At 44.7% G+C, this 20,948-nt stretch overlaps 2 protein-coding genes and 1 long non-coding RNA gene across 6 annotated transcripts in view; 2 read left to right on the forward strand and 1 right to left on the reverse strand.

Annotated features, from left to right (window-relative positions):
- The window catches only part of PEX10 (peroxisomal biogenesis factor 10), a 3,582-nt gene extending 1,226 nt beyond the window's left edge, over window positions 1–2,356 (forward strand). For 2 of the 3 annotated variants that reach the window (XM_027658136.1, XM_027658137.1), the window contains exons 4-6: window positions 957–1,132; window positions 1,424–1,559; window positions 1,990–2,356. In XM_027658136.1, the coding sequence (XP_027513937.1) occupies window positions 957–1,132; window positions 1,424–1,559; window positions 1,990–2,061 (384 nt within the window). In that variant the 3' untranslated portion in view covers window positions 2,062–2,356. The other variant, XM_027658138.1, reaches the window with a different exon arrangement.
- A 519-nt stretch (window positions 2,357–2,875) lies between these two features.
- On the reverse strand, window positions 2,876–9,787 carry RER1 (retention in endoplasmic reticulum sorting receptor 1). Its single transcript, XM_027658139.1, has 7 exons — window positions 9,632–9,787; window positions 6,631–6,716; window positions 6,103–6,207; window positions 5,555–5,654; window positions 4,990–5,068; window positions 4,748–4,883; window positions 2,876–3,974 (listed from the first exon to the last, which is right to left on the reverse strand). The coding sequence occupies exons 2-7, from the start codon at window positions 6,709–6,711 to the stop codon at window positions 3,885–3,887; spliced, it is 591 nt and encodes a 196-aa protein (XP_027513940.1). The 5' UTR covers window positions 6,712–6,716; window positions 9,632–9,787; the 3' UTR covers window positions 2,876–3,884.
- A 429-nt stretch (window positions 9,788–10,216) lies between these two features.
- The window catches only part of LOC113954150, a 90,688-nt gene continuing 79,956 nt past the window's right edge, over window positions 10,217–20,948 (forward strand). For both annotated transcript variants that reach the window (XR_003530117.1, XR_003530116.1), the window contains exons 1-2: window positions 10,217–10,334; window positions 11,156–11,215. This is a non-coding gene — a long non-coding RNA (uncharacterized LOC113954150). The remainder of the gene's footprint in view (window positions 10,335–11,155; window positions 11,216–20,948) is intronic.

Genomic DNA, 20,948 nt, shown 5'->3' on the forward strand with positions numbered 1-20,948 from the left:
TTGTCTCACGTGTCAGTGACGTGTTCCGTGTCTCACGTGTCAGTGACATGTTCCTTGTCTCACATGTGAGTGACGTGTTCCTTGTCTCACGTGTGAGTGACGTGTTCCTTGTCTCATATGTGAGTGACGTGTTCCTGGTCTCGTATGTGAATGACGTGTTCCTTGCCTGGTGTGTGAGTGACGTGTTCCTTGTCTCATATGTGAGTGACGTGTTCCTTGTCTCATATGTGAGTGACGTGTTCCATGTCTCATATGTGAGTGACATGTTCCTTGTCTCATATGTGAGTGACGTGTTCCTTGCCTGGTGTCCACGGCCCTGCTGTGGCCTCTCCTGGGATGCCATGTGTGTAACAGGGATTTGGCTGTGGGGGATTATAATGGGAGGAAGTTTTTTGCATCCCTGCAGTCGAGGTTACAGGTAATAAATGTGAATGTCAGAAGCTGTAAGTTCTGACCCTGTGTAACTTCAGTGTGTCTGCCACAAATACATCAAAAGTGAGAAGGGACTTAATAAATCCACAGGAAACACTGAAATATAGTTCTGAACAAAAACCAGTGCACATTTATAGAGCATTTTTCTATAAGAAGAGCTTAATTTTGTATCTTTGCAAAAAAACCCATCAGCCACTGGCCCAGAAATGCCTAGAGGCACAAGACTCAACAATTCCCAGTGTTGGTGTGGAGAAGAGGTGTCTGACTGTTTGCTCAGTGACACAAGAAAATCAAAACAAGCAAAGCTGCTGTTTTGATGGACAGACAGACAACTGATCCTGCATAGACAGCAGCTAAGTCCAGGCTGACTGAAGGTGATCAGACCTCCTCAGACACAGCAGCTTGAGAAGCCCTACAAACACGTCAATTTTTTGGACACAAATGAGAATCCCAAATCAAGTTTATTGAAAGGGGGGGAGGAATAGTTTCATAAAACCACATTTCTGTTTCTGTGAATGCCACAGCTGCATTTTGGAGGACTGCAGGGAGAAGATCAGAGTGTCCGGACAAGTTACAAGCTCCTCGGAATAATCTCCCTCTTCCATCTCCTGCTGACCATCGGAGTTCAGGTGTACAGCTTCAAACAGAAGCAGAGGGCGAGGCAGGAGTGGAAGCTGCACCGCAACCTCGCCCACCAGAAGTGAGAGGTGGTTTTTACTTACTGGGAAAGAGGGGGGAGCAGTGGTGGGAATGGCAGAGCTGCCATGGGCAGGGGGAACATGGGACTGACACACTCATTTAAGTTAGAACTTGATGTTATGTTTAATTAATTAGCAAAGTTAATTCCTAGCTGTTTTAAGCATTTAAGTTTTCATGCTTTGGTGGTTCTGAGCAAGGGTTAATACTTGCAGATGGTGGTTACTTTAGGATGGTGTTACCAAATCTCTCTTCCAGGCAGGCTGCATCATTAACCTGTGACTCTGTTCATTAGAAACACGAGCAAGGACAAGGCCCCTGGGCGCCAGTCCCGCTGCACTCTGTGCCTGGAGGAGAGGAGGCACAGCACAGCCACCCCCTGTGGGCACCTCTTCTGCTGGGAGTGCATCACTGCCTGGTGCAACACCAGGGTGAGTGCAGGGACAGGCACACACTGCTGAAATCTCCACCTGAAAACACCCCTCAGCCTGGCTGGTCAAACCCCCTCCCTCACTGAGGCACCCAGAGTTACCAGGACATATTTACTGAAACAGAACGACCAACATTACATTGTGAAGGTTACATGGAAACATTTATAAATAGGGGAATTATATTTATAAATATATAAAATATATTTATAAATACATTTAAATAATATATAAATAAGCTGAGCAGCTTAAACTGGGCCAGCTCAGAGTGCTTTATGTGGCAAAAGCTTGTACCACAAACAGGACTGAAAAAACAGTTTGTGAAGTTTGGATGCTGATTATTTTCTAAAAGTAGCTGAAGTTATATTTGGATGTCTTTAAACTTTTCAGTAGAACTATTCAGTCTGTCCTGTATCTGATCTCTTGTCTGCAGGCAGAGTGCCCACTGTGCAGAGAGAAGTTCCACCCCCAGAAGCTGATCTACCTACGGCACTACCAGCTGTGAAGGACAAACCCGGCCTGGGCCCTGACAGGGCCTCAGCTCCCACTCTGTACTTGCCACACAGCCCCAGCTGGGCCAAGGGAAGGCTTCAAGGACCTGGAAATGCCCATGCAAGGTGGCACTTCAGTGCTGGGTTGCAAATAAAGCCCTCTCTGCCTCTACCCCTCCGTCTCTTTGGACACGGTTCCTGACCATATTAAAAATGTGTTTCTAAGAAGTGTTGTTAACACTCAGCTGTTCAGAAGGAGTCATCCCACTTGGGAATTTTAACACTAATAAACATCCTGGTTTTCTCCCTGATTTGTCCATATTATTCAGAAGCTCCAGCAAGCCTGAAAACAGCTTCTCCAAGTCAGGGCTTTCATGTTTTTAGGCAACAAACCACATCCACCACTGGTGCTTCTATAAGGCCTGTTCTGGATCCTGTTTCCATAATTTTAAGTGTTTACATTCCTCGTTTCCACACTGCTAATAAAACAAACACATGCAAACAAACAGAAAGCAACAGGTCAATGTGAGCTAAAACTACCTGTCATATTCCCAGGACTGCTGAATTCCAGAGCTCCACAAAGAATTCACTTGACAAAACCAGAGGAAAAGGTGCCTACATCTATCTCCCAATTAGGTGTCTGTTGAAGCTGCCACTGTTCTCCATTCAGAATCTTCAAAAAGCTGATCTTTTCCTACCTTCTGCAAGTGAATGGTCCCTGAGGAGTTGGAAAAGGCATTGCATGAAGGTAAGTTGAGGGTAACCATTACTGAAAAGGAGCCATAAATGCTGTTAGATCAATAGATGTATATAAAGATAGAGAACAAGTAAAGGGGAACACTGTCTTTTAATAAATTTTGGAATTAAAAAGTCACTTAATAAAACTGCAGTCGTATCACATGAAAAAGTTTACATGCAGGTCATTTATGTCTTATTTCCCTCCCCCCCCATAGAAAATGAAAATCTGTGTTAAAACCCCCACCACTGTCTGTTCTGGCCAGTTTGGGTACTTGCTGTGGGGCTGCAGGAAGTCAGCTGAAATTATTCATGAAACCATTAAGTACGAAAGAAACTCCAACTAAGAACAATTAAAATATATATTTTTATAATTCCAGGTCCTCAAAGGAAATTGTGATAGAGTTTGAACAAAGTTCTGAGTCATCACGAAAGAGCCCAATTTTAGCATCTGCTTGGAGCTGGAACAGTGAAACTGGCATTGAAACCCAACACAAACGAGTTGCTTTACAAGCTAAATGAGTTTTTTTTTTTTTCCCCTACTGCAAACCCATAATTTAGTAGATTTCTTATTCCTACCTATTGGGTTATAACTCAGTAATACCATGCATTTAGGAAACTGGCTTAAGTTCTGCAGCTATTTAAGTCTACTGAAGGTTTCTATGAGAACAGCACACGGCCCCGAAGCAGAAAACAGCCTCACGTGTGCCAGCTTACACTTTCCTCCACAGATGTGCACAGCACTTCAGGGTGATGGTGAGCAGGAGAACTACGTAAAAACATCCAGCTCTAGGCCATTAACCTCTCCAGTGCAATGGATCTTGAAAGGAATACGTTATCCCAGATCCGTGGGATTATCCAAAGTTTCTCCAACTTCTTCCAAAAAGAGAATAAACTCAATGCAATTTGGTTAGAATGCCAGTTTCCTCAAGAAACTGAGCTGATACTTCAGATAAAAATAGCAAGATCCTCGTAAAATGAAAATTCAACTGCTTTGTCACCACTCTGTTAATCATTTTATGAAGAAAAAAGGCATTGTTACAATGGCTCAAAATCGTTCCTTTAGTGAGCAGTAGAACTGGTCAACAGGGTGTTGCTCCCTCTAGCTGGCAAAGGTCTTCCCCACATCCTCCTTCCCTTTGTATTTCCTCTTGCCATGTGTGAAGGGTATATATCTGTACTTTATCATGTGCTGCAAAGAGAAAACATCAAGTGTTGAGGCAAGAAACTTGGGGAATACTTAGACAAAATGTTCTGTAATGCACATCGTCCCCTAGAAAGGCAGTTCTTAGTAAAGGTAGTGAAATAGCTAATCCTACACCAGTTTAAATCTAAACAGGTGTATGAGATCAGCCTCACAAATCTCAAATTTGGCTGTACCCAACAACTCATACAGAACAGTGAAGGTCACTGACTGAGGGACCACAGGAAACTGGACAGAGCAGAGAGGAACTAATTCTTTACTACCCTTTAATCTTAAATTTCCCACTCAAATCACAGTTCCTATCCGAAATTCTGAACATCTGGGGGAAAAAAAATAGCTTTTTAAAATGCCAACAAATCATAAGTAACTTGTTAAGATGGTCAGGATGAGTTGTCTGTGTTCTGCTTCCTCTTTCCCTCACCTACTTTCTTGCACCAACTCGTCAGAACTTCCCTTTTCACCCATCAGAGATGGTACCACACCTCTTCATTAAAAATAGCCACAGTTAGGACAGGAAGTGGATGAGAACCTGATCTTGCATTCTAAAATCAAAACCTTTTGAAAGTGAGAATAAAAGCTGCTCAGTGCTGCAGATGTACAACACAAACAACTCCTGTCCAGGTGCTGCCTGCTGGAGTTGCTGCAGGGCCACAAGTGTGTGCAGCACATTTCCCACCTGAACGGCCAAGGGCATGGCCAGGCTGGAACAAAGCTGCACCTCCTGCCCCCCCAAAAGCTGCTCCCTGTTGCTGGGGAGTTACCTTGATTTGCCTCTTCATAGTGATGCAGAAGAGCATGATGAAGTACATCACCAGGATGGGCCAGAACACAGGCACGTTGAAAGCCTCGAAGAACGTACACGCCATGGCAACCAGGATTCCTTTAGTGGCAGAGTGCCTGGAAAACAACAGCCACAGTCAATCCTTCGAGCCCAGCCACCACTCAGGAGAGGCAGATATTTGTATTTTTCAAAGCCAGAGCACGGGCAGACGGATCCACTCACCAGAATTTGAATTCTGGGAGCCTTCTAATGAAAGGCCGAAATTCTTCGTTTTGCCTTGTAGGTAAGGAAGGACCATCATCTGAAAATAACAGGGAAAAAACCAAACCACAAACCCCCTCACAGTAGCTTTCCACACTATTCAGACTCCTGATTTTTTTTTTACTTTTTATCTTAAAAAAACTCCCCAAAAATCACAAAATGAATCCACACCCAATTTCCACTGTTACACTTAGATCCCAGTTACAGTTTAATGTAACTAAGCACTGATTCCTCAAAAGAAAATAAGGAACAGAAATGAGTGCCAGGTCACTATGGGGAGAATTTAAGTCACATAAAGCTCCTTTCAGAACACAGAAAACTAATACAATATGGAATATGTTCAAGTCCCACGTAAGAGAGGACAAATTTTATGGTAACTCTTGATGTGAAGCTGCACAGATTTTTTGCAAGTCTAAAAAATACAACATCCTGCTGACACTGCACATCTTTACAGACTTCATCAGCCCAAGGGATCTGGAAGTTTGACTAAGGTCTGAACTGTGGCAAAATGAACTTTCCATCATACCTGAGTCTTCCATTAGAGAGGGGTCTACCTTTGGCGACAGGAAAGCTATGAAGAGGTTTAGGTGGTAGATTCCCAAGGCATATGTCACAATGTACCAACCCTGCACAGGGAGGGAGGAACAGCCAGGGTTAAAGTCTTCCTGAAACACATTTGCTGATACTTCTTTTTTAACAAGATTAAACAACCTGGGTTCTTTGCTTCCTTGAGAAGCTTTTCTACATCCTCACCTTAACTGAAAGGTTTCTGGACTAGGATATTAACACCATAAAAATAAAAATGTTAACAATTCTGACAATATTAACAATATTACATAAAAACATTAACAATTCTCACCTATCAAAACAAGTCTTAGAACACAAGAGGAGTGCAAATCCCTCATGTACTCAAGAGCTGCTCTCTCTTCAGGTTATCCAATCCACCTTCTACCATGAGCTAAACGACACCACACGTGGTTCTGAAGTAACACCACACTTCAAAAATGCTCTCAACAGGAAACACAGGCCAGGAGTGATAAGCAAAAATCCCTTGGCAGTAAGTGCAGTGCTCACCTGCAGTAAATAAACTCTAATCATGTAGATGAAGCTCAGCCCCAGCGTTACGATCCATCGCACAGCGGTGTAGGGGGTGGATTTGTCTAACCAGGACTGGTAGATCTGGGAGGAAACAAAGGCACATGTGAAATACAGGAGGCACAATGAGCACAGTAACATGAAATATCTGTGTTCTTCATTAATAAACTGGATCACACATAACTGTGCTTTGAAAAGTTCCGTGGTTTTATGAAACCCCTAATGCTTGGGGCATTGTAAAGCAATTTAACATTTCTGTATCTCATGCAAGTTACTTTCCTTAAGATCAATTTGACCTGAAATCTGAGCCACTCCTTGTTTTTGACAACACATATTTTCACTGTGCAGTGTCACACATGCACCCCTTAAACATTCCAGTTTTTAAAGTCTTCAGAAGAAATCTGAAGATTTCAGCATTTCAACAACTCATCCAAAAAGTAATGAGCTTAAGGAGCCACAGTGAGATTTACTCCTAAAGCAGTCAGAAAAATCCTTCCCCAAACCAACCTGTCCAAGTCTTGAGAAAAACCTGTAGACCACGGAGGGTTTTCCATGCACAGACTCCCCAATGCTGTCCCCTTCTGACATCGTGGCTGTGGAAACAAAACATGGGACACAGGGAACACTGAGACCCAAAATCTGAGCTCAGAAAGCTTTAAAGCACATTCTCTGAACCAGCATTTACACACAACATTCTTTTGGCTTGCACTGTTCAAAACAAGCATTTTGAACGAGGTATTCTCAAAGAGGGGACATCTATGCAAAAATGAATTAAATTTTTCCTAAAGTAATTGTCCAAGAACAGCAAAGAGCAGGGTGTTTTACAAAGGCAAGACAGGGTGCAGTCCATTCTGGGAGGGAAATAAAGAAACCCAGAGAGAAATGCAGGAAGGAGCCTGGTTGGACACCCCTTTGCTAAGGCAGGGGCTGAGTTACAACATCTGAATGGTGAGACACGACCTGCAGCACCTCCCTCCTGCCCCCTCAGTCTCTAAAGGCAAAGAACAAAACCAAAATAAATATATATATTTTTTTTTTTTTAAAGCTGCTTTGGATTTTAAATGCTCAGTAACCAGACAGTGAACAAGGAAGTTCAGGACTGCACATCAGTGCTTTCAGACTCTGCCAAGGCACCAAACTCGGAACTTTGCTCACAATAGAAAGGAGGCAACGAGTTTCTCTGTCTCTTGAGCGTGAAGAGCTGAGCAGTAGCAGGAAACTTTTCTGCAGGAGCAAAACTGAGCAGTCAAAGGGCCTGAACTGGAGTAAAACCATTAACCAAGGGGGTCATTTTTCAGTCCACGCTTCTGCTACCGATTTAAGAGCTTTATTTTCCTTATCAGTTCAGTTTAACTGGGTTTCACAGCTCACTGCAAGGTACAGGCCAAATAAACTCGATTCCAAACAGAAACGTTTTGCCACATCACCGAAAGCAATCCCTGACATTACTTCCTGGAATCCTCATTTGTGGGTGGGACTATGTAACCCTGGGATACTGGGAGCACTTTCAGCCCTACTCGAGAGCCTCAGAGGATAATAAAGCTGTGTGGAACATAAATAAATAAAAAAAACCAGTAAGTCATCTGAGATGCTGCAATACAAGTGACTGCTGCAGCAAATTTGGGACCAAGGACAATCTGGGGAGGCACAAAAACTTAAAGTTGTGTGTTTTTCCTGTAAACATCCGAAAACTACATCCTATGGAATCATTAGGAAGCAGGAAAAAAGGAGTCCTGCTACACTTCAAAAGCTAAGGGGGGTTCATCAGGAGGCTCCAGGAGCTGAGTCCACTTTATTTCAAGCTAGAGCTGAAAAGAAAAAAAGAATCAAACAGAAATTCATACAATATACAGATTTTTCCACTACAGGCAAAAGGAAGTGATTATTCCTCTCCCCACTCTCTGCAGGGCAGAAGTTACTCAGAAGATGCTCAGCTGAGCATCATTTTGTGCTTTATTCTGGTTTTTCTTTTTTTTTTTTTGAAGTCCTGAAGTATCAAGGACTGTAACCAAAAGATATTCAACCTATTGACCAGAGACCAATGAAAACTCTCACATTCTCAAAATTAATTGTCCAGATACACCCAAATATAGCAAATATGGGCTACAAGCAGACCTAAGGTGACAGTGTTGTAAATGCCACCCTGTGCAGAGCAAGTGGAGGATCAAGATGTGAGGCTCCTGACAGCTTTCTGCTGCAGCAGGGATTTTGCTGGGTGAAAAAAAATTGCTTTATATGTGATTATGTATGACTGTTTCTCATATACACAGTTCTTCCAGAGCAGCCCAAGAAACAACCAGCTGACACTGTTCTACTGCACAGGGGCTCTCTACAGTTAAGAACACTGGGGTTTTATTGGTTTAAGGGAATAATTAATATAACCAGTTGTAATCCCTCTTTTGTAATCATGGAATGGTTTGGGTGGGAAGGGACCTCAAAGACCATCTCATTCCATTCCACCCCCTGCCATGGGCAGGGACACCTTCCACCAGCCCAGGTGGCTCCAAGCCCCATCCAACCTGGCCTTGGACACTTCCAGGGATGGGGCAGCCACAGCTTCTCTGGACAACCTGTGCCAGGGCCTCCCCACCCTCCCAGGGAAGGATTCCTTCCCAATAGCCCCTCTCTCCCTGCCCTCTGGCAGTTTGAAGCCGTTCCCCCTTGTCCTGTCCCTCCAGGCCCTTGTCCAAAGCCTCTCTCCATCTTTCTCACAGATGTAACATAAATTCACTGTTCAGCACAGCCAACAATCAGAAAGTCACACTCACATTAATACAGCAAACGAACTGAGGCTGCTGCTAAAACTAAACCACGTTAAAGCAGTTTCTTCTCCTGAAAACACCAGGCAGGTGAAGGCAGGACCTTAAGAGATGACCTTTTCACCACAACTGTTATGGTAATGTCGCTACAAACATGATCGCTGAGTGCTCAAAACCAGAACCTGGGGCAGTAAAAACATTCACTTTCTGCGGTGACACACAGACGTGCCGAATTTCCAGAGAGCTCTGATTATGAGACAGGTTTTTCTTGAAGTTAAAATACAAACGGAGGACACCGGCAGCAAACCCACACTCCTGCTCGCACAGCCTTCCTTATCTCGTAGAGGAAACACCTTCGAAGAGCAACACACTCGAGTGATTTACTGTGACAGGGTGAATGGACAACCACAGGGCACGACCACGCTGGCGGCATAGGTTGGGTTTTTCACGCTAAAAAAAGACACTGTTTCATTTTATCCGTTCCGGCAGCAGCCGAGCAGCACCTGCGGCTCTCGGGGACTTCCCCGGCCTGGGCTGGGCTCAGCCCGGTCCAACGAGCGGGGAGCGGCCGGAGCGGGGCCGGCACAGCGGGGACACGGCCCGGGAGGCCCCGGGAGGCCCCGAGCCCGCGCAGCCCCCGCACCCCGGAGGGGCCGCTCGCCCCGGGCTCCGCCCGCCCGCCCAGGGGTGTCCCGGCCCGCAGTGCCCGCCCGCGGCCCCGCTCAGCCCCGGGCGGCCCCGGTACTCACAGGCGGCCGGGCCGGTCCTTCCTCCGCTCCCGCCCCTCCACACACCCGATATGGCGGCACCGTCGGGACGCGCTTCCGCTTCCGGGGCTGGGGAGGGACGAGCCCGAGTGCGGCCCCGCAGTTGGCCCCGGGGGCAGCGGGGCGGTCGCGGCGGGGAGGTGGGAGGGTGGTGCGGGCCGTGAGGGCGGGCGGGAGCGGGCGGGGGACGGGCGGGGCGGCACCGGCGGGGACCGAGCGCCGACCGGGCCCGCCCCGCTGCCCTGAGGGGGCGCCCGGCCCCGCCCCCCGCGCCGGCGCAGCCAATGGGAAGCGGCCGCTGAGGGCGGGCGCGGGCACGTGGCCAATGGCGGGACGGCGGCGGGCGGGGGGCGGGGCTGAGGGCGGGGTGGGGCCGGACCGGGCCCGAACGGAGCCGATCCCGAACCGAGCCCAGCCGAATTCAGCCGAACTGAGCCGAATGGCGCCGAACCTGAACCGAGCCCAGCCGAATGGATCCCGACCCGAGCGGAACCCGAACAGAGCCGAACAGAGCCGAGCCCGACCCGAGCGGGGCCGAGCAGAGCCGAACAGAGCCGAGCCCGACCCGAGCCGCCTCACGAAATGAGGCGAAAAGGTGTTTAAGGGATTTTAAAGTTTTAAAGTTTTTAAAATTTAAGGAGTTCAGTTATTCCATGAACACGTGAACGCTTAGGAATGAAAATCAGTAGGATAAGATGAGAAACAGTCGTTAGAGACAGAGGTGACACAAAGTCCCCACACGCGCTGTGGTGGGTTTGTCCCGGTGCCACAGAAACACTGACAAACAAACGGGGGGGGCCCTCGAATTTGTTACAATTCATCCTCATTTATTCCCCTCTCACTGCTCACGGGCTGGTCTGCACAGTTCTGTACCTCCCCTGGGCACCACTGGGCGTCTCCCCAGCACCTCTTTTGGGGCGGAATCTGTAAATCCTTCAGGCTCGGTGGCTGCTCTGGCACTGCAGCAATTGGGACTAAAGTTTACACTCAATATGTGCTCAAAAGTGACAACAAAAAATCCTGACACTCCTGAATGTTGATCTAGTATTTATGTTATGCAAAAATAGGTGTTTATTTATTTATTTAGCACATATATTAATTTTACACTTATATATAACTATATAAATATGTAGATATATCAATATATAGATAAATAAATTATATAGTCCTATATATATGCTAATAAAAATATACAATATATATAATATATCCATAGGTATATATAATAAATACATATGTATCTATTTACACATATTATATATTTACATGCATATGTGTATGTATATATATTATTATATATGACTTAAAAGACACCCCCTTGATGCAAGTGATCCCTCAGCACATACTGCTTTCAAATTATATGGTATAACATGAAACAATAAAAACATATAAATATTTTTTATTTCCGGGCAAAATAACCGGTTAAAGTTCCCTTTTAACCTCATTAGATTTATTTATTTATTTATTTATTTACTTACTTACTTATTATTTAACCTGTTCCCATAGATTTATGGAAGAGCTGACCAGCCTTCTGGGGAGGATCTAAGACAAACCTGCACCTTGCAGGTGAGTGATTCAGCCATGGGATTCTGCAATTTTAACCTCTCCCCTGCTTTGATGAGCTGTCGTCAATGAAAACCTGATAAAAACTATGTGATCAGTCAGTCTGTGGGTTTGTGTGCACAGGATTTGATAAACACCACTTCACACCAGCCCATTCCCACCCATTGGGGCAACAGATCAGTGCACACTGCAGTCCACCAAAAATCAGGGCACACTTCCAGCAAAACATGAGCCCCCATAGTGTGGAATAAACTGGAAATATGTGAGAGCTAATTAGAGTCAGGGAATCCTGGAATGGTTTGGGTTGGAAGGGACCTTAAAGCTCGTCATTAGAGGAATTATGTCTGGGCAGCTCAGGGGATGCAAACCTGGTCATAAGACAAATGGTAAAACTTGGTTTGTAGCCCAGAAAAGGGCAAATTTTAAGTGAAGGATCTGAGAATTCTGTCTGCTTCGTCCAAGTAAGGCTTTGAACGTGAGATTTTGAAATCCGTTTTGTTGGTCAGAATGTCAGATGCTATTGCTGGTCAGTCAGTGTACCCAGACATCTTACAAATAGCTCTGTGCTCGAAAACTGTGTAAAACTGTAGGAATTTTGGAAAAAATCTGGGTTGGTTGTTTTGTTTTGGGGTTTTTTTTCTACCTTTACTGAAACAGTACCTTGGCCATCCTGAAGTAATCTGCTGGAACAAAGAGAACACGGGCAAATATTTCGAGCCCCAGGGTACCCCAGCATTACTGCAGTGGGGTACAGAGCAGACTGAACCATGGCATTAATGCTGAATTTGTCCTGTTTTAGCTGCAGCAGTGTCAGGGCTGGATTTTTAGATCAGTCTGGCAAGTGGCAATTTTTGGTGAGTGGATGCTGTCAGTTAATAGTCTGGGAGCCTTCAGAGGTTCAGGTCGATGAAATGTCCAGTGAACAAGCAATAATTACAGCTGTCAACAGAGGAGTCCCAATAATAACAAACAGCTCTGATTTATCTCCTGCTTAACCATAAAGCTGATTTCACATTGGGCAAAAATGTTGTGAAGAGGTGCAAGATACAAACTACAGCTGAACAGTAGGGGACATGAAACAACACAAAGTGCCTGAAAGCTGCTTTTAAAAATAAATAAATGAACAAACCCCAGTGACCTGTGGTGGCCTGTCTGGTTTTCCTGCATTTGTATGTGCACACATTTGAGAATGAAAGGGAACAATGACACGTGAATGAAGTTTGCAGAGGTTAATGAAGCAAAACACTCATTTCTGCCATGAAAGGGTTTCCTCTCTGTGATGTCTCCTCACCTCCCAGGAAGCAGATGCCGCGTTCCCCCCTGTCCCTGGCTGTGTTCTGGCTGTGTTTGCTGCTCCCCCTCCCCAGAGGGAGCCCTGCTGTGGGATGCACCTGTTAACAGGTTCAGTTCTGGTGCAAATCATTTAAATTTCTGGAATTTCGGTTACTCTGAATCATGCTGGATGCGAGTGGATAATATGAAATCTGAAGATACAATAAGTCTGGATCCTGATTATACTTGCAATACAATGATGTATGTTATAAAAATATAAATAATGCTGTTGCTGATATAAGGGCCTTGAATGAGTCTCCCCACTAGTAAGTGTTGAGCTCTATTTTAATTGCTTGTGGAGGGCACCACTAAATTCTGTTTAGTAAGAGACTACCCTGAGTACAGCTGCATGTGAATTTCTGTAGTTAATTTACTACTGTTTGGTTGTTTTCTTAGAAGTAGTTGTTTCAGATGAATAAATCTGTAACATCTCAGGTTTTTCAAACACAAAGTGATTCATGCCAACCTGTTTTCATAGGCTGCTGCAGAAATGAATGAATATGATAATGTGACTCTGTGAAATTACTACTGTTCACGTACTAAATGTTCTTATTTATCACCCATAACATTTAATTGTAGTTTAAATAAATTCCATATAAACACATTTACTGCGGAGTTCAGAAACAATCCACAAATACACTGTGCAGTTACAGGAACAAATTCCCTATCACTGATTCCTAGGAGAGGAGGATTTCTGGGGTTGGTACTGAGCTGATGATAAACAGCTTTGCCTTCATCAGTTCCTGTTTGTCATGAACTCTTCATAGAATCCAAAATGGTTTGGGTGGGAAGGGACCTTAAAGCTCATCCAGTCCCACCCCCTGCTGTGGGCAGGGACACCTTCCACTGTCCCAGGTTGCTCCAAGCCCCGTCCAACCTGGCCTTGGACACTCCCAGGGATGGGACACCCCTTTCTGGTTTGTCTCTCTCAGTAACTTGCAGTGGCTCTGTGGCTGTGGCATCCCGTGTCTGGGAATCACAGAAAACACAGGACCTCGCTAAAACACGAGGATTTGGGTGTGTTTAAAGCAGAATTTCCAGTTCTCGTTGAAAATCAAAACCCAACACAAACAAAACCCCCCTCAGCATAACTCAGCCCATCCCTGGGAGCCTGGGGCTTTCCCCTTTGCCCCGTTCCTGCTCCCTCTGGGCACCGGGGGCTCTTTTCCTGGAGGCCCCGGTGTCTCTGCGGGTGTTCACGCCTTTGTCTCTCTGCACAAATGTGTGATGGGGAGATAGTGCTTGTGTGGACGTCAGCATTTCCAACCCTTGCATGTGTTGCATTGCTAAGCAACTTTTAGCAACACTTCTCCCGCGTCCTTATGCCATCTGGAAAAGAGGATTAGACAAGGAAATGTGCCAGGGAGAGACAAAGGCACATGTAAGAAAGAGGTGGCTTAATTACTTGGGAGGATGAGTGACATTAATAGCAGGCAATCAGCAGAAGTGATTGAAAGCAGGCACAGTGCTTCCCAGGTAGTGAGAAGGAACCTCTGGGAAAGGTGGCATCTTTTATACCCCTGGCCTTTCCCCTCCCTGCAGGGAGCTGAACCCCAGCGCTGATGCCCAGTGAAGGCCCCTGTGATTTCATGGAGAGTTTAGACAGAGCTCCAGTGACAGTGAGTCTCTTCTAGACCCTCTCCCAGTTGTTTTGTACACCCTGCTGCTTGAAGGTCCCTTGCACTGAGGCAGAGGAAGTTGTGGAATGCCAGTGGAGTGTGGAGCTTGTGCACATTAGTTCCCAAGAGCCCTGCTCCCCTGGGATAACTGCTGGGGATGGTTTGAGGGGATGGAAGGGATAGACTGGAGCATGTGGTGTCAGAAGGGTATTCTGTCTTTGGTGTCATCTTCCAGCACACCTGTAAGTGCTAAAGGTGCAAACAGAATTTTGACTAAATCCATCTGGAGCTTCAGCTGGGTTCACACACATTAGGGAATTATAGGAGCACTTTTTTGGTACCTCTGCTGTTACCACAGAAAAAGCCAAATATCCAACTTTGTAGAAGAATGGCCACTTCAGATTTTAAATATTCCCCTTCTCTGGTTCCCTATGCACTCTAACATTGGAAGAATTTTGCCTGACAGCTGAGCAGGATTTAGCACCACATAAAACCAGCGAGGTTTGTTACTGAGTTGTTTTACTTCCCTTACCTGGACTTTTGACTGCACTTTGCCCACTGTCTGATTGTTTCTGTGCCAGTTGTGACTCTGAACTCTCCCAATGATATGGAACAACCCACACTAAGGTTCAGTGCCAGCTCTGTGCTGCAGGGTGGTTTTTACACATACTTTGGAACAGAGCTGGGGACCACAATGTGCAATCCTACACTTGCTCCTCCCCGCTGGAATGAAACCTGTGCTGCCTGACCCTGTGTCAGTCCGTGGCACTGAAATGGGGGCTGTCAACTAATCACCTGAAGGTCGTGTTGGGTGGCAAAGGGGACCCTGGAGACACTGCACCTTCCTCATGACATCACACTGGGTTGCAGTTACGTGGGCAAGGTTAATGTTGCTGGAGACTTTAATTGGCTCATTCCTAAGATTCCCTGGTATTTGGCTCTGCTGCCTTAGGAGTCTTTAAACTTTTCTGCAAAGGGAATACCTTGGGTGAAATGCAGACTGGATTTAAATAACCAAGGCTTTTTTGAATTGAATTTGGTACACTATTTCACTTTTCACAACCTTTAAAAGCAAAATAATGTGTGATTCTGTATGTGACAAAGCAGTTATTCATTCTTGCCATGTAATTTAATGCGATGTTCTATATGAACTGAAGGGCTCCACATAATAGTATCCCACAGTAACAAACCTTGGGCAAGAAATGTTTGATTCTCCTCCCTTTCCCCTTTCGAGGAGTGCCACATAATCCTTGGTTGTTGTGTGGTCCCCTATTCAACTTTTCACAAAAATGTTGGAAGGGTATTTATAAAAAGCCTTGAGGACCACCCACTTTGCTATTGAAATTTGGCTGAAATAATCCCTTCTTTATAATTTAGCTGTGGTGTTGTCGAAATTTCAGTTCCATGTGGGTTTCTGTTTAAAGGGGCAGTGGGGCAATGACGTCCTGGATGGACAGGGAGCTGTGGCCAATTGTTGTGGTGACACCTGTGATGGGCTGGGGCTCAAAGGCTGGCTCAGACCTTCATTGTGCCCTCCAGTTATTAACAGGACTTGGACATAATGCCTTGGTTGTCCCTCTTGTGATGAATATGATCTGACTGTAGTGTTCAGCACCCTCTGAGTTCTCAGCTCTCCCAGAACAGCTCCCTCTCTGGAGCAGGAGGGACAGAGACCTTTCCTGGAGCGAGGGAGCTGCTCATTCAAAGGAAATGCAGAGCTACAGTCCAGCCTTCTTGTAATGGATTTTTATTCCTGTGATGAGAGAGTGGGGTTTTTTGGGTTTAATAATGTGGATTTTTAATTTTAAACTGAAAGCATTTTGGAATTAAGAAGATGGAAGGACAGGAAAAGAACAAGCTGTGAGTGCGTGTGTATGAGAGAGTCATCCCAGTCAGTGTAAATTCTGTCATTGCAAACAGTAAAGAATTGCTCAGCAGGTTCTGGTTTGATAAGCACAGAGCAGGAACAAATCCCATCCCACTGCAGGGCCATGGACTCCCCAGCTGCAGGGAGAGCTTGTCTAATCCAATTGACTCCTGTGTGAGGGGACTGTTGGCACAGCACACACGGCTCCAACCCGAGCACAGCTGGTCAAGAGGGGCTCACAAGTACATTTTTGGATTGCCTCACTCAGATATGAATGTATCACCTCAAAGGAAATGATCCAAAACACTTGAAATCCAGCATGTGTGCATGTACTCTTGGTGTCAGGCAGCAAAACATATGGAATGGAACTCAGAAAGACAGATCTGTGCAGCAGCACAGCCCATCTAAAGAATATTTGCACTTCAGAATCTCTGCTGTGGGATGTTAACACTCCCAAAATTTAATAACAAAAATCAGAGGTATATAATACACCTGATTGATTTATTTCTACCTTTAATACTAGACATGCTTGTGATTCTAGGTCACATTTTCTGAACCCAGAATAAAAATGTTTGGTTTCAGAAGCATTTCCTGTAAGGGAATAACTTTTTGTAGGTTTCAGAAGTCTCACAGTAAAGTGCTTCTTTAATCCAGCCAAAGTTGATAGTAATCAAAATTCATAGCAATGTTCAAACCCTCTGGAATGTGGGGATGGTCTGTTCCATGATTAGTTAGCAGATGTTAACTTTAACAGGCCCTTTTTTCTGGCACTGTGAGCTGAACAATAAGGAATTGAATAGGTCTTGAAGAAATCGCTACACAATCATGGGAGTATTCTCTTCAGATTACTATAAGGATATATTTGAAGAGAGGAAATTTGTTCCTCTCCTGTTCATTGGGTACTTAGAAGACTTAATTTTCCCTTTTCTCGGCAGTGCAATCATTTACATTCTGCACTAAGAAAGCATGATATTCCTGTTTATTGCAAAAACTTAATTGTTTTTTAAATCTTTTTAAAATGCCTTTTTGAGGTTATTCACAGGACTTCAGTTTAAACATCTAGATAAGCATTGCAGGCAGAATGATAGCTTGGCTTTGGGGAAGGAAGTGCCTTCATTAAAGGGAGTGAATTTATCTTCTTCCCATCCCTCTGGGAAGACAAGTTTGCTTTGCCACTGCCCAGGAGTGAGGAGTGGGGGAAAGGAATGCAAGAAACAATCCCATGGAGGGCCCCACAGCAGGGCAGGGGGATGTTCCCGGGGGGAACTGCTGCCCATGGAAAGCCCAGGCAGGAGCAGCTTCTCCCACCAGGAGCTGTGGGTTCTGGAGGAGCTTTGCTGGACAGGGGAACACCTGAGGAGGGAGCAGCACCAGGGAGGGGATGTTCTGGACCCACCACAGCCCCCATCCCTCGGCCTCTGCCCCCTGAGCGGGGAGGGACAGGAGCTGGGAGTGCAGGGATGAGGTTTTATACTCAGAAACTTTACCTGAGTTTGTGATGTTGTGCCACAGTAACAGTGAGAGGTAATTCAGAGATAGTTGGGACATACTCACTATTTGTTTGTTGCTCTGTTGGTGATCAGCTGTGAATAAACATGGTGTGGAAATCGGGGCTGGCATCAGAAACCACCCAGTCCCATCCAGGTCTGCAACCTACCCTGAGTTCCTTGGAAGAGCCAGAAGAGAGCTCTGCTTTTAACTCCTGTGCTCAAGCAGTGGGGCAGAGACAACTTCATTCTATTTGCCTTCAGTAACATGTGTGTAGAGTAACCCAAAACCAGGCCTCATAAATTACAGCAAATGTGCAAGTGTTACTCCCTAAAAATAGCAGCAAATACCTTTTTGAGATGCTGGGGAGTTTTTGTGATTGTCAAATATAATTTTGTAATACAATATTCAGCCTTTAAAGAGTGCAAGCTGTTCACTGCCCTCCCTTGCCCCACCTGGTGGCTCCTGACTCTTCAAGGAGGGTACAGCAAGTTCTGTCTACAAAAATTAGGACCATAAAAATCATCCTTCTAAATACTGATTTGTAATCCTAAATTAATAATTGGTTTCTGAAGTATTGAAGTCTCTGGAAGCTGCTGACTGTGTTAGTACTTCTAAGAAACCAAAAACCTTTAAATCTCACTGAAACTTGTTTCAAAAATCTCGCCCAGCATTTGGTTTCTCTCTATATTTTTACAGCAACATTGTTCTTTTTTTCCTTGTCAAGGATAATAGCTGATGTCAGAATTGTAAATACTCCACAATAATTATTTGAAGTGCAGAACCAGATGAAATAGACCCTACAGTGAAATATTTCTTTGAAGCTGTGAAACTTGATTCTTTGTTTATTAGGAAAGTCACTGCTTTAACTTTGTACAGCATTTCAAAAGACTTGGAAAACACAAGGAGTAATTTAAATGAATTCTAAACCCCCATTTGTCAACTCCATCTCCAGTCTGACACAATCTAATAGACTTAAGTTGTTGGAGAGGTAGTTTTCAATATGATGCTTAATGTATGTTTTCTGCTGGATTCCCAGCTGTAAATTCAATATACTGAGCACCTAATGGGGTCATGGTGATTTCTTCCTTATATTTGGACTTAACTAAGATTTCAAACCTATCAGCACAAACAAACAAAATTGTCAGAACTCCTTTCTCTCCCTGGCTCTGGGTGTATAATCTGTCTTTTGACATGTGTTGCATCTGGAAGCCGGGAACCGAAATCTCCTGTTTCTGTCATTAGCAATTCTGGATTTGCAGTGGCTGATTTGCCATTCCCAGAGGGAGACAGAGCCAGGAACTGGATCTGACACCCAATGTAGAGCAGGAGATGCTTGGAGCAGCCAGCATGGGGAGTAAAGATAATGGATTAGTTGGCTGCTCAGCTTTTTAGTTAACTGAGAAAGGAAAAAATATCTTTGCAGAGCAGTAAAATAACTCAGGAATATAAGAAACAACCTTTGTAATACAAACAGGCAGCTTCTTAGTGATTTTTTTTTTTTTAGCAAAGTGCTGAGTTTCTCATAAAAAATACAAACAAAATAATTTTAGGACATTTATCCTATTTTATAAGAGAAATCTTTCCCTCCTGGGGTTTCTTTTCAGTTATTTTCATCAAGTAAAGCATAGTGCTGTGCAGTAAGATCAAAAGAGTTTAAGTTAATAATTTCTACAGTCCTAATTCTTTTACCAAGAATGAAATAGGGACTAAAATTTGAATCTGGAGCCCAGACTTTATACCCTTCACTGATGTTCAGAAACGCTGCTGGTACTTCACAAACTTCCAGTAACAACTTTGACATGTGAAACTGGTCCCAGAAATACAGCAGCTCCAGGATCTCAAACTGTGGGAGTGCTGGTTTCAGGGAAAACTGGGAATATTCAGGCACATAGGCTTTTATGACCACACAAAGCCATTTCTCCATTTTACAAAGGATTCAAGCCGATGGTGGGGGCAGAAATGTTTCTTTTTTTCCTGATTTAATGCTCTGTCTGATTTGTGATGGTTGAGCAGCTGCTTTGACCTGGGAAGTGCTGGAGTGACAAGTTCCAGCACTGCCACTCTGAGCAGGGAGAAGCTGAGTGTCAAACCCCAATTTTCCCTCCAGAAACACCTGATTTCCTTGTTCTGTGAAGATTCTAAAGGTGGTGGGTTTGGCTTCTGTTCACTTCTGTTGTGAGATTTGGAACACGGGAATTCCCAAAGTCTCTGTGTCCATAACACACTTTCTCTTGATGCCCTGACTGCAGCAAGAGCTTTAAGAAAAAAACCCCAAAATACTCCTGGCCATGCAAGAAAATGAGAATAATTGGTGACTTGGATGTGAAGTTCCAAATTTGATGCTCCTGAGGAAGGTTTTGGTGGCCGGGGCTGCAGAGGTGACTGTCCCACCTGTGTGACTGTGGGAAATCAGGGAAAAACAAGGCATTGCTTTTGCAATCCCTGTGCAAATCCTGCCTGTGACTCATGAATTTAATCAATTAGAAGCAAAATATCTTGTGACTCTCTGGATGGGGCACCATATGTTGCAACAGAAAAAGAGCACTTCAGGAGGAGGCATTTTGGTGTTTTTGGAAAGATGACATTGCAGAGAAAATGTAGAAAATGTGGTTTGCTTTAAATATTAGGACTTTTTTGTTAAGGCATTAATTATTCTCCAAGACCTTTTAGAAAAGGTATTAAGGACTGCCTAAAGTAGGGTTAGATGGACTTAGAGCAGCAGTTTCCCCTCGGTTGTTTCAGTTTGCCCCTCTGATGGAAGCAGTGCGTGCCTGGTGGGGAATGTTCTCCTCCATATTCCTGATGTTATTACAAGATATCCCAGTGCAATAAAGAAAACAATTCCTGGGCACTGATAGCAGTGACATAATGCTGCTGCTGGTCCAGATCTCTGTAATGCCTCTGGTTTCCATTTGCTCTGTATCATCACATTTCTGCTGCATCAGCTGAAATATTTTTCATATTTCTGGACTGAGGAAGGTTATTGTCCAACAGGTCTTAAATTGAGGGGAATTTACAGGACTCAGGAACAAGGTTTCAATTGAAACCAGGGCTGGGAGCGCACGGAGCTGGGGGATGAGGCCAATTCAAACATCTCCCTGGGTCCCTGTGCAGAAGGCTGGAGCTGTAAAAAGTTCAGGTTTTGGCTCCTCCTGTTTTTAGGTCCAAGTGCTTGGCCTTAAGTGTTCCACCATCTAATTCCAAATGATCACTATTTGGTGCTTTTTCATCCTTCGCCCGCTGACTCCACCAAGTTTCACTAAAAATTCATCTCATTGGGGTCCTTCTGCGAGGGTTCATTCCCAGGGAATGGATTCCCTCCTCTCACAGTTGTGAGGATCCCAATATCAGTTATATGCTGTAATATCAGGGTTTATAACTGGTAGCACTGGACCCGAGAGGGGAACCAAACCCACTCAGGGGATGC

The sequence above is a fragment of the Corapipo altera genome, unplaced genomic scaffold, assembly GCF_003945725.1.
Source record: "Corapipo altera isolate COAL_440 unplaced genomic scaffold, ASM394572v1 301, whole genome shotgun sequence".
In the NCBI taxonomy this organism is placed as follows: domain Eukaryota; kingdom Metazoa; phylum Chordata; class Aves; order Passeriformes; family Pipridae; genus Corapipo; species Corapipo altera.